The 12,977-nt window shown below is 42.4% G+C and overlaps 1 protein-coding gene and 1 long non-coding RNA gene across 3 annotated transcripts; both read left to right on the plus strand.

Annotated features, from left to right (window-relative positions):
• The first annotated feature begins 763 nt into the window (after positions 1-763).
• igf2b (insulin-like growth factor 2b) lies at positions 764-8,521 on the plus strand. Of its 2 annotated transcripts, none has more exons than XM_076271212.1 (4): positions 764-923; positions 1,809-1,959; positions 3,305-3,486; positions 5,048-8,521. In XM_076271212.1, exons 1-4 carry the CDS (start codon positions 855-857, stop codon positions 5,282-5,284), a joined length of 639 nt encoding a protein of 212 aa, XP_076127327.1. In that variant the 5' UTR covers positions 764-854; the 3' UTR covers positions 5,285-8,521. The 2 variants fall into 2 exon arrangements, with proteins under 2 accessions (XP_076127327.1, XP_076127335.1); XM_076271220.1 differs by lacking the exon at positions 764-923 and adding an exon at positions 994-1,561.
• A 1,670-nt stretch (positions 8,522-10,191) lies between these two features.
• LOC143141119 (uncharacterized) lies at positions 10,192-11,304 on the plus strand. The gene is made up of 3 exons (XR_012990736.1): positions 10,192-10,447; positions 10,925-10,979; positions 11,264-11,304. It is a non-coding gene; the product is annotated as an uncharacterized LOC143141119 (long non-coding RNA).
• Positions 11,305-12,977: the final 1,673 nt, after the last annotated feature.

The raw sequence follows: 12,977 nt of genomic DNA on the forward strand, positions 1-12,977 counted from the left end.
ACTGCCAGCATCGTATAGGTATTTTTGTGAAATGTCAATAGGAAAATGACAGACCTCTCAATATGAAATTGAATTAAATGCATGCATATATGCAAACTCGTTCACAAGCATGATGCCCAATTTGATCCACTCGATTTCTTGCGGTAGGCTATGTGGTTATCAAACGGGAAGTGGCAGACCATGACCTCATCGTCGGTCTATCGTCCTAGACATCCCATTTAAACGTACAAATGTATTCGTCACGGAGTCTAAAAGTGTGGCCAAATGTTTACCCCTTTAAACTTGAGAGTATTCGATTGATCGTAGACCATTAGATAACGATGGGACATTTTGGCGTCTTGATCGCCTGGTGGTCTCAGTGTGCGAGATCTGTCAGATACACTTTCCCCCCTGAGACACGCCAAGGTAATAACATCTACTGGACCAATCGGAATTGAACACATCTTTGTCTTGTTCCGTTCAAGTTTCCCCGACACTTTACCTTTCACTCGCTTATGACACAAGAATGCAACCTTAGTATTCGTTCGTGTGGAAGATGAAAGAGCATAAAATGAGCTAAACATCTAATCACTTTTTGGCATGACTCTTTGATTCATGGACCACTTCTCATCCCCGGTAACCTCTTCAGGCAGACATGCGCAAGGGATGGGGGTGGGAGGTAAGGGATAGAGTGGAGGTGGGGGGTGAAGGGGCGGGTTTTGGTATATAATACTTCTCGCTGAGAACTTTTGCCTGTCGCCTGATTACTGGGACAGCTTCATACAACATCTCCACGTAGCCTCGGCAGCTGGGATAGTCAATTCACCTGCAATTTTTTTTCTAACCAAATACAATTTACCACCCTGAGCACTGACATGGAGGCACAACACAAACAAGGCAACCACTCAGTATGCCACACCTGCCTAAGGACGGGGACTTGCAAGGTAAGATGTTATCTTATTTTTTCATTAGAGACAGCTGTAAAGCTACGATGACCAAGAAAGTTAAACGGACACTCTATTATCCGAATATATAGGCTAGTCACTGATGACAGAACAGCTTATGCTTGAATCTACTCGTGATTCTACTTGAACCGTAGCCTACAGCAAACGCAGAGGGGGGAAATACTGGTTTTACAGCAACAAGCGTGGCTTAACTGACTGGGTCCCCAGCTGACAGTTCAGATACACGTAGGTGTTGGGCTTCTGAGGTTGAGGTTTCTCAAGAAGTGGCTTACTGGTCCATTGGAGCGTCCCTACTCTGAACCCAGGGCAAGCCGGCGAGCAGGCTGACCGCCAGGGGGCATAGGCACTGTGGGTGTTGCTTGTGTTCAGAGGCGGGGAACCAGCAGATAGCTCAGCTCATAATGCTGAGTCGGGAGATTTAAGATAGATGAGTATTGAACAGCTAGTCTTGCAACTTGTTGTGCATTGTGTAAGACAGCGGGACATCGCAGATAAAGTCGCCCCTCTACAAACAATTATTTCCCTGAGGTGCAATAAAGAGGAGCAAGAACATGGAGATTGGATGGTGGAGTTCGTTCAGGCTACTTAAACTGCAAAAAGACAGGAGTCACCTTAAAGTAAATGCCGAAGAGAGTTTCACGGGCCTTTAAATGCAGTGTAATAAGAGCGTTAACTTGCTGTCAGGAATTCTACAGCCATGTTTAAAACTTTCCTGTATCGCTTCTTTCCCCCTTAATCTGTCATTGTCATGTAACTGTAGCCTACATTAAAGTCTCACAATGCTTCAGGTTAATGAGCTCAGAACTATCTTGGATGCGTTTTATGGCATATATTGTAGCCTAATGTGTTTCTTTTTCTCTCCAGATCAGAGGGATGTCCACGTCTAGACGGATGCTGGTTTGCGCTCTGGCTCTCACACTGTACATGATAGAAGTCGCGTCGTCAGAAACGCTCTGCGGAGGGGAGCTCGTGGACGCGCTGCAGTTTGTGTGCGAAGACAGGGGCTTCTACTTCAGTAGGTGGACATATTCTTACTCTACTGACTGATGTAGTTTTTGAGAGAAAATATGTGCAATGTACATGTGACTGCATGCTAAGAAGTGTGTGTCGACCTGCTCGGTCAGTGGCTGCATGGTGTTGAGTTGCGCAGTTAGCTTGAGAACACATAGCTGCGCTCGCAAAGACGCCGGCCTGTGTAAGTGCTGACTGCGCGCATTCTGCCTATATCTCCCCATTGCATATGAAAGGGCCGCGCGCGCTCCGCAAAATGAGCCACAATGGCCTGTTTGTTTACTTGCACATTCCGCCAGGGAAAGTAATAGCACCCAAGTGGCATTCCATTCAGCTCCCCAGAAATGTTCCCAGGCTACGCTCAATTGAAAAGTTGTTTGTCTAGTCAGAGGAGTGCTAGGAGAAGACTTCCAATACTATTCATCAGCAGTGTTGTTACAGTGGCATAACAATAGTCCCAAACTGTACAGGGTAGTTGTGTTAATTGCCATGGTTCATTGACATGCATGTTGGTTGTTATCACCATTTCACAAGGTGAAATCCTTGCACCTTTATGGTTCCCCTCATTCGGTCTCGTTTTAGGGAGCAAAAAAGCACTTGCATTGTGGTTGACTTTGATACCTTTTACCCTTTACTGGCTGACAAACAGACAAGTTTTTGTATTCTCTAGCTGCCCTATTCAATGAGATGAGTAATTAATTTGGCTTGCCTAGCCACCCCTTCTGTCCTTCAAATTTTAGGTTAATCTTTATTAACATGTCATTTTCTTTTTTTACAAGAAAGTGTGAGATGCTACTGTGCACCCCCCACTCCTCCTTGCCTACACTATAGGATATTGACCCCCTCACTCTCCCTCTCCCCTCTCTGTCCCTATCAATGCCTGTCCCATCTCGCCTTGCTCTAGTGTCTCTCTACCTTGCTCTCTTTATCTCTGCTGAGCTGGCAAGGGGACAAGGTCAAAGGATATCCTCCATTTTGATTATTTACTGATTCAAAGCAAGGGAGCAGGAGAGAGAGAGGGGTAGAGAGATGACATGCCTCCAATGTCTTCTCTAAAGCCATTGTGTAAAATGTTTGTACCTTAAGAATCTTGTTGATGTGTTTGGGCGCATGTCCCATTTATATTTCTAGTAATGCTAGTAGAGCAACCACAGTCAGGCCAAACAAAGACACAGACAGGCAGCACTGATCAAACAATTGATTTGTGCTTGGACAAAAGTAGCAACATCAATCTACTAGTCCCACAGGGGCATCTGTGTCTGCCATTGAGGGACACATCAGATGCTCTTTATCCAATAGCGCTGTAGCTGTGTTGGTGCCTAACTGTTGTCTGCCTCTCTGCTCTACAGGTAGACCACTGATCAGGAATACCAGGTCACGTTCCCCGGGCCGAGGGATTGTAGAAGAGTGCTGCTTCAGGAGCTGTGACCTTCTCCTTCTAGAGCAATACTGCGCCAAGCCCGCTAAGTCAGAGAGGGACGTTTCGGCTACATCTCTTCAGGTCATACCAGTGTTGCCAGTACTAAAACCAGTAAGTGATCCGTGAGAACCTCGCGCCTGCACACACCTATCTCACCGGCAATCTAGCTCTCCTGCACATCATTTTGTGCTGAGCGCAGGCATATTTAGCATGTGGGATCCAATGAAAATACATGCAAGTGTGTTTATCATGCAAAACCCATGGTGCTAAGCAAGTTATTGTGGTCCCTGCGTAAAAAGGGCTGATCTATACGGAAAATAGTCCTGTGACTCAGGAGCATACTGAGAGGCAGTCAACACAAGGTTTCCACAGGGGTCAACGTCAGGAACCCACGGGCAGGTCGCTGGTTGCTCACGCCTGAAGGATGGCCTTTGTGACCCTAGTGGTTGCCATTCACTTCAGAGGTTTTGCCTTCTGAAAAATGCTCCAAAAAATAAACTCCAGCAGTAAACAACTTGCAACAAATGCAAATGTTTGTACCTTTTTTCTGGTCAGCAGTTGTCATGTTACACTGATTGTTCAGAAGCTTGTATATAGTGCAGATCCTCTGCAAAGCTGCCAGGGCCCGGAACATGCTTTTTAAATGATGTCATTAGTATACGCAAAGCCCCAAAAGAAGCATTACTCTCATTCCATTAAGAAGGTCTCAAGCTCTTGGCGTGGAAACTCGTTCAAGCACTGACAACTTTGTCGGCCAGCTGTTCTTAAGCCCCTGAAGCGGCTGTGAAGAGATCGAAAGAAATAAACACAGCAATTGATCTGGGGTTGGGCTAAGGAGACCCACATTCACTGGGCTCTGTACTAAGGGACAGGATGAAAGCAGGCATTCACCAGAAGTGCTCTTGCCGCATAAATCCTAGTACTCTCTTTCTCCCTTGGGGGACCTTTCAAGTCTGAATCCACTGTTTGAGGGACTTGCTGGCCAGGAAAAGAGGTTTTGAGCTGGAATGTGTTTACGATGTTGATAGTGGTGTGTGTGTATGGGTGTGTGTGTGTGTTAGGAGGGGGCTTTGGGAAGGGGTTTCAGTCAGAGAACAATGACTGGTCTCGCCTACATACTGTCAGATGGGCTTGGGAACCTGGCTGTCACCATTACCCCAAATTGTTTGAAGTTGGGGTCAGAGAGGAGTTTGTTTTAGTACAGCCTCACCAAAAGACATGCGCACTAATGTAACCCCAAAGGAATTTTGGATCACTGTCAGGCAGAACATTCTACTAGCACTTAAAAAAACAAACCAAAAGAAAGGACAAAACTATATTTAGACAACCATAAAGTGCCTGATATCCCTGAATATACATACTTACCATTGGTCTTTGAAACCCTCATGTATGTCTACAATATTAGTGGACAAGGGAAGGGAGAAATATGTAAATTAAACATACAGAGGGACCTCACTGCCAACCAATTCTTCTCAGTAATGGCAACCCTAACGGGAGATGCCAACATGCCATTATTGTTACTTCAAACAAATCCATAGATCCATAAAGGACTGTTCTCCCCTTCACAACATTGTATCTTTGAGCATACATGTACAAAGAACTTGTATTAATCCGACTTCCCTTTTTGTCTCGTTGTTTGTCTCTTCCGGTGCTGGGCTTGGACCATTCGCAGGAAGTCCCAAGAAAACATGTGACCGTGAAGTATTCCAAATATGATGTGTGGCAGCGCAAGGCTGCCCAGCGCCTCCGGAGGGGCGTCCCGGCCATCCTGCGAGCCCGGAAGTTCAGACGACAGGCGGAGCGGATCAAGGCCCAGGAGCAGGCGCTGTTCCACCGACCCCTCATCACGCTTCCAAGCAAACTGCCTCCGGTCCTCATGCACACGGAAAAGTATGTCAACCACAAATGAGTTTTTTGTTTTGTTTTTGGGAAACGTTTGCACAGGAGAAGAGTTTGAAAAGAAGAGGAAGAAAAAAACAGACTAGAGGATTAAAGCTTTGTCTCTGACGTCATCTCGGTGGCAGTTTTCTCCTCCCTGTCACCCCCAAGCCCGAGACCCCCCCCGAACCCCACCCCACCCCACCCATACGTACATGCTCACATTCTTCCCCCATCACTGTTCGCCCTCTGTCATTCAAAACACAAAAGGACACAACAAAAACAACAGCAACAGCAAAACAAGAGAACAAAGAGTTGTGCTGTGGAATTAAGGCTGAATGCAATTCAGGTGGATCCTTCAAGAGAAAAAGAGCAACACAGGAAGGAAGATGGAAATGTTGTATGGCCTGCAAGTGTCAAGATGAGACTTTGTTTTCTATTGATGTTTTTTGTGATTTCCAAGGACACCAGAATGTGCTTAGCATGAAAGAATCCATTCCACACCATTTTCCCAAGACAAAAGTATCTCTTTTTAGTCCTTCTTCTGATTAGTTTGCACCTAAACTATAAAGGAACATCCACACTGTAAGGAATTATTTTGTAAAATTAGATTCCTGTTCCAGCACCTTGTAATCACAAACAAAAAGCAGAAAAGAGTCTGCAAATTGCACATCGCCACGGATTACGTCAAAGTTCTTGTCAAGTAAATAAAAAAGGCACTATTTTTTTATGGACTATGAACGTGTAGCTCAAAAAAATGTCATGGTGCTAGCTTTGGGGATGAACGATAAGAAGAGGAGACTGAAGCACGTTTTTTTTTTCCTTTGAATAGTTATTAAAACTTTCCGTTTTAAGGAAAGTATGACTCTTTTAAAAATAAGTGAAGAGAGAATGAGGAGGGTCTATAGGCTGAACCAGCGAGAGAGGGGAAGTTACTGTTTGCGGTGGCAGTGGTGGTGCGTTGGTGCGTTCTGGTGCTGTGGTACACACACACACACACACACACACACACACACCAGGCCATGCTTCTGGTCCCGGCTGCTCCCAGGAGGCCTGCAAGCGCAGTGCACTGTGGGATAGTGAGGGGAGGACGTCACGTCTGCGAATGGACTACTCTTCCTGTTAGTGCTGCTGCGCCACAGTATCTTACCTTGCACTTCAGGAAGTGAAACCTTAAAAGACATGGAACAAGTGGGATGTGTGTGTTTTCATTTGTTGTTTTTTTGTTTTGTTTTGTTTTTATTCACTTTTTTTGTCCACATCATGGAAATGTTTCAAGGAAAAAAAAGAAAAAAAACTGTCAGTTTCTGGTACCGTGACATTCCTGTTTTGGTTTTGTTCTCCTGATTTTTGTGGTAATGTTATTTTACAGTTATGAAGAAAGGCACAAATTTCAATTTCAAAGGGAAAAAACGCAATAATGTCAACTAACAATATATTTTTAATGTATATCAGTAGTATTCACATGCTTTTGCCTGAAAACAAATACTTGAATATATATAAATATATATAATTCGTTTCCAGGGACATCATGTTATATTCTTTTAGTCTGAGCTGTATCATGCGTAATGAGCCGCAAAGCTTTTTTTGTTTGTTTAAATACAAATAAGGGCACTGTATAAAGGCATTATTTATTTTGTTATAAAAATATATATGAAAATTGGTCCAAATAATATACGTAGCACTGATGCTCAACTGACGGATTTATTTTATATGCTCTCTTTTTTTCCCGATTTACTTGTAATGCTTTTTGTAGATGCTTTGTACCAAAAATATTTCCTTTTTTCCTTGTGGTTTACCACAGAGCGATTTTAAATGAATATTTCAACAGCAGCAGTAGCCTGGATTGCTTAGGCATGTTATGTCACAAAAATAGGCACATATTCTGAATACTCTTTTCTGCATGGCTCCGTGATCTGCCAAATAGGGTTTCTGCTAAATGGAGAGGAAAAAACTCAATGCCTGACTTCCATCAAGTGCAGTAGCAACTATCCAGACACACCTATTCCGAGTATACATTGTACTCAACCCACTACAGTTTAAACCACTTCAGTATCAATCATGGTGATACAGTGATACTATCTATATCTGTTTTCCCCCCTTCTTCTTTGTGATCTTTTGCAGACTTTGTTGTGTAGAGAGATATGTGTTTCCTCTGCAGTATGTGGCTGGGTATGAGCAATGGGCAGGTGGCAGGACCTACTCTGTTTGCGGCACAGGGCCTTATGTTGAAAGAGCATCTCTGCTCCACCATACCGTTGCCTCGTGGTCATATCCAGCCAGCCACTCTAGTCAGACTTCCTTTCATATGTGCCCTAGCTCATATAGAGGTGATCAGTGCATTCATCACGGCGTGACAGAGAGAGAGTGTCAGCGTTCTCCATCCACTCTCTCCTCTGAGTCTCTCTTAATCTCTCTTTCCCATCAACAACATGCCCCAAATGTTATAAACTGCCTTTAACCCAGAATGGGCTTGTCTCCCATCCCGCCTCGCATCATGTGGATTCGATGAAGGGCTACCATACTGATCCTCATCTTAAGCAGTTGATATACTCAGGAAACAATATGGTCCACCAGAGAGATTCAAGAGAGAGACTCGTGGGCCGCCACCTTCCACCTGCAGAGCAGTACGACACCTGTCATGCTGTGCGACACTCATTCCATTTTTTTACCTGACGACTCGTTAAGGGTCCAGCAGAGTTCCACCTGTTTCCAGCCTGTGTTCTGTCTTATACTGTGTAAACTACCTGTTTTCTTATTTGTCCTCATTGTCGTGCTGAGCTGCACTTCCAGCTGCTTGAAGTCATTGGTGAGCCGCTCTGCACCACTAGGCCACATAATAGCTGTGATAGCTCCATCTGTTCAGTCGTCCCATTTCAGTTGTATAACAAAGCAGTGCAATTATTATTATTGTTATTATTGTTATTATTATTATTATTATTATTATTATTATTATTATTATTATTAGGATATCTCATGTTTCCAGTGACATTACAACATATTTCTTTGTATGTTCTACTGCTAGGACTGCATTCATTTTTGTTGTGTTTGGCTACTACTCAATTGAATGGCGTCAAAGAAAACCTCTTTTTCTTTTTTCGCTGATATGAAGGGATCTCTTTTTGCCTTTCAGTGGCAAGATTTTAGTGTTGGTAGCCTTCTCATCCTGTGCCAATTTCATTACTTTAACCTCTGCACGCTAGAACGTCCGAATGCACAATTCATGTACTTTCATTTTTAATATCAATAAAAACATTTTATCAAAAGTCTTTTTAGTCTTCATGGTGCTTGGCCCTGTGTGTGTGTGTGAGAGAGAGAGGGAGTGAAGACACATTTTATTTTTTATCTTGAACCTGATATGCAGTTTAAATCATTTAGTAGACCTCTTCTACACAGAAGCCGCTTACTGGAGAAGTTGCACTTAAAGTGTGACCGACCCATCTTGCTCCCAAGGAGCTGCTGCACGACAGCCCTGCCCGCTCTGCACGCTAGAGAAAGCCTCTGGCAGTGGCAAAAACATACATACAGCAGATTCCTTTATGTTAGCAATTTCTGGAGAGGTTGCTACAACAAAATTGTATGTGAAATCAACACCCCTGCTAAAAAGGGGTGTCTTTTCATACTCAATACTGTCGAGTCATATCAATTCTGCAGGTGATTAGACCTGATCAGTTAGTTTACTGTGTGTATCTGTGATATTAGAATCAGTGATCAACCAAAGCAGAAAGGTGCTCTGTGCATGTTTAAGGGACATCCGCATGCCAACAGTTACTCATATGTAACGATGGACACCACTGAGCATCAGACCACTCATATACAACATTGGTCTGCTTCATTCACTGGCCCAGTTTCGGCAGATGTAAAATTGTTAAAATGATGTACTAAAATTGTCAGATTTTGAGGGTTATGGTTTATAGGTCATAATTAAAAGAACAGTATGAGTAAATTTGTAACATCAGAAAACACATTTAGTGATGATTTTTTGACACTGTCTACTTTAACAAAATACAAATGTTAACATAGTTACAGTATATGATGCATCCTTTTCCTAGTCATCCTTCCTTCTTACTCTAAGCAATTTAGTAACTTAGTGATTTAGACTTACTAAGAACATTTTTTCTTTGCAACCCGTTGTTACCCCTAAAAGAAGAGTATGGTACGATTCTACGCCAACATTCACTAATAACACACCCACACCCATGTATTGGACACATGATTGCTACCTGTACTGTCGGCTTACCCTCTTTCATGTCAAGAACCTGTCAGTCATGATATTTTATTCAAAAAGCACTGCTGCTTGATTTACGCTTTCCTTGGATTGTGTTGCATTTAATAAATCATCCTTCAAGTTTTCCTCACTATGGGCATAATTGGTGCATACCTGTAATGCCAAAAGTCTTCAATTAATTGAACAGAGGGCAACATTTTTGTGCAAACATGATTATCACTGTACATCTGGCAACACTGTTAAAGGCAATGTCAGCATCCAAAAACAAGATATTAGTTACAGAGGTCAACTGCTTAGGTGTCAGAAATACAATGGGCCCTATAATGATAGTCTAAAGTGCATCGTCACGAGTCAAAGCTTATTCAAATTTAGTAGGATGTCCAGTCCACATTAGGAGTGTTTTTCGTTATCAAAAGTCGAGCGCAATGGGCAACAAGGTGTTCCTAGGTTTCTTAAAGCTACATTGTGTACTTTTTTGAGTTAATTCTTAGCAAAAACCCATTTGTTCTTTCAAAAATATGTGCTCATTCATGTGTAATTATTTCCACTTACTAATCAAAGTATTCTCGTAAGTGTAGAATCTGCTATTCCAAATACCTACGCGCGAGTCGCGCAAATGGCTGAATCCATGTTGCGCCTCCATCTTTGAAATACATTCGCCAACGAGGGACATTCCTGGAAATTCAGCTCCGCCTTTCGCGCTTGTAGGCAACACTCATTGCATGATCAGTCTACTCGCGACTGCCGGCAGATTTGAAAGTCTGTTGAAAATGGAGGATTACAACTATTCTCGAGGACATGAAAAGGAGTCGCCAAGGAAGCGAAAAAGCGAATTAAAACGCCAACGCGACCGGAAAAACAACAGACCAAAGTCAATATTGGAGTGGCTTTTCTAAGATGGAAAGAGCTCGTGAGGAGCAAGGATTTTAAAAGGGACGCCGAAATTGCCTGCTTTCTCCTCGACAGGTAATTTGGCCTATTCGTGTAAACATACAGTCTATGGTGTAAATTCGAAGTTTTATAGTTGCTTGGCTTAGTATAGCATGGTTGTCCATAACGCTAGAATGACGTCTGGGATACTTTTCCTCGCGTCGATGAAAAAGGATTGTAACATAAATCTGCTATGACGGATCACAGGCAAAGGGCACTAAATTGTAGTTATTTTTCATTGCTTTTGCTTTGTAGCCTAAATATATCCTAATCTGATAATGCTAGTGTAGCCAATTCCAAGGGTGACGTTCACATCCTGAGGCCTGTCCTGTAGTCTTATTAATTGTAGACGTAGCCTACTAAATTGTCTGAACGTTTTTCACTGCATGAAAACAATTGTTGATTCTATGTGATTGTTGTTTGATAATAACTGAAAGTATATTTTTAATATCTTGGTGTTTACCATTTTATGTACTGTTATATGTTGTGAAACGCTCTGCTTATTCATTTCAGATTAGCATCTTGGCGCAATTGCAGAAGCCCCTGAAATTGAGAACCTTGAACAGAGGTAACCCATCAATGCTCATAATGTCTATACCCGATGACATTCTCTATTGTATATTTTCATGATATAAGCATTTATATATATTTTTTACAAAGCCTACATGACATGAGCATTGTGGAGGAGGATGTGGACGAAATTCAATGGTCTTATGTGATGCACGTGCATGCCTTCATTGTAACCTTGCCTGTAACTCAGTCTAGGCAAAATAGCACTATACAGATTAGTAACAATATGTTGAACTATATAAAATGGCATGTATGTCTAACGACACTGCATGTCTTCCACAGGATCAGCTTTCCAGGAGACTGCAAATTTAGAATGATGGCCCATGTTGCTTCAAAGGCACCATACAAAAAGGAAGGGTTCATGTGTAAATACCATAATTTGTTAATTTCTGTAAATAAATATATTGCAAATAACATTGTTGACCATGTTACTGTCATTTGGTGTTTCAAAATGGTAAATTACCACAACTCCTTTTTTAATTATAAGTTTGTGGATGTAATGTATGAGGTACAGCATGAACAGTCTCTTATCAATTCTAAAAGTTTTTATTTTCATGAAAGCAAAATATAGCGATGTACCGGTGTAAAATAAATTAAATACAGTTTTAAAAGGAACAGGCAGTACAAGAACACTAATACAAAACTATTTACAATAACAACATTACAACATTATAGGAAGGTGAAATAAATTCCAGAGATGTCCCTGAGGGTCAGGGAATTTATCCCTTATCCTACACACACAGCTTGGGATCACTCTTCTATTACCCTGTCCTAGAGACCCATGCTGCCAGAAAATGAAATGTCTGTAGGTAGCATATCTGAACTCTATTGTCATCACCTGGCTCTCTTACATGGCCTAATGCTGTGATGTCTGTGATGTACTGCCTGTGAATCTGGAGAAAACCTTCATCTAGGCAGTGCTGTGTGTAGTGAGGCAGAAGGCTCACACAGGTGGCAGGGTTTTGTCCACAGCATTTTCTCTTCTGATCGATTGGCATGTCTCTGCAGTGTGTACAACTACACCAAGGCATCCCTGGCACAGGTGGGGGGACGACATGTCTGCACTGATGCATCAAACACCAGACCTGGCTGCCTCACTATAGCAACTGTGTGGTGAGGTTCCTGTGCTCTTGCAGGCTCATTTCATCCACAAGTCTGAAGAAATAAGACACAAGAAATAAGATCAGATAGGCTTGTTTAGGTAGCAAAGTTAGATTGTTAGCAGAGTAGTAGTAATAGTAGCCTACTCTGTGTCATTTTTCAAGTGTTCACACAAAATGATGAATACTATGTATGTGTATGGACAATGAAAAGGTGAAAATGTTGTGTAACATTTTCTATAGACCATAACGTAATTATGTGTCGTGATTTCACTGGGAGACAACTCGCATCATGCAGTTGACTGGCAACAGCTAGAAATTGCTACAAACAATTGAGATACAAACAGGCAGGGAAGCTACATCAAGCGCGTGACTGAAGCGTTCCGTTCACAACGCGTAAAATCAATTTTAGATGAATGGTCTATTTTTTTTCTGCAGCAGACGCAACGCAAACGAACGTGCCTGGTGCAGCTTCCGAGCTAATTTCGGTGTCATTGACATTGATACTGTTCAGAGAAATATATTAAAAACACAAACCTCCGTTGCTTCTCTCCTTTGTCTTTGAAGTTCTTCCAGTCTCTCCTCGTCATCTTTTGGAGTCTTACTTTTTCTTTGCCTAGGAGGTCTCATCGATCCTCTGCCACCGGCTCTTGGCTTTTCTTTACCTTTCCCTCTTCCTTTACCTTTCCCTTGCACCTCCGTTGCATCGACTGATCTCTGACTCTGCTCACTGAGAAAAATAGTAGGCTACGCTGTAAACATTGCCTTTACACTATTAATCTCGCACATACAGAATAACATAGCACTGAATCAACTGTACTATAACATTAGCATGCATTCGTTTGGGAACCTGATAGCTGATGCTAGCAATGAAATAGTAGCCTACCAAAATAATG

This window comes from Alosa pseudoharengus, unplaced genomic scaffold (assembly GCF_046254945.1).
Source record: "Alosa pseudoharengus isolate Yale_2024_CS ecotype anadromous, Long Island Sound unplaced genomic scaffold, YU_APseudo_1.1 YU_APseudo_1.1_scf_10, whole genome shotgun sequence".
NCBI classification, from domain to species: Eukaryota; Metazoa; Chordata; class Actinopteri; order Clupeiformes; family Clupeidae; genus Alosa; species Alosa pseudoharengus.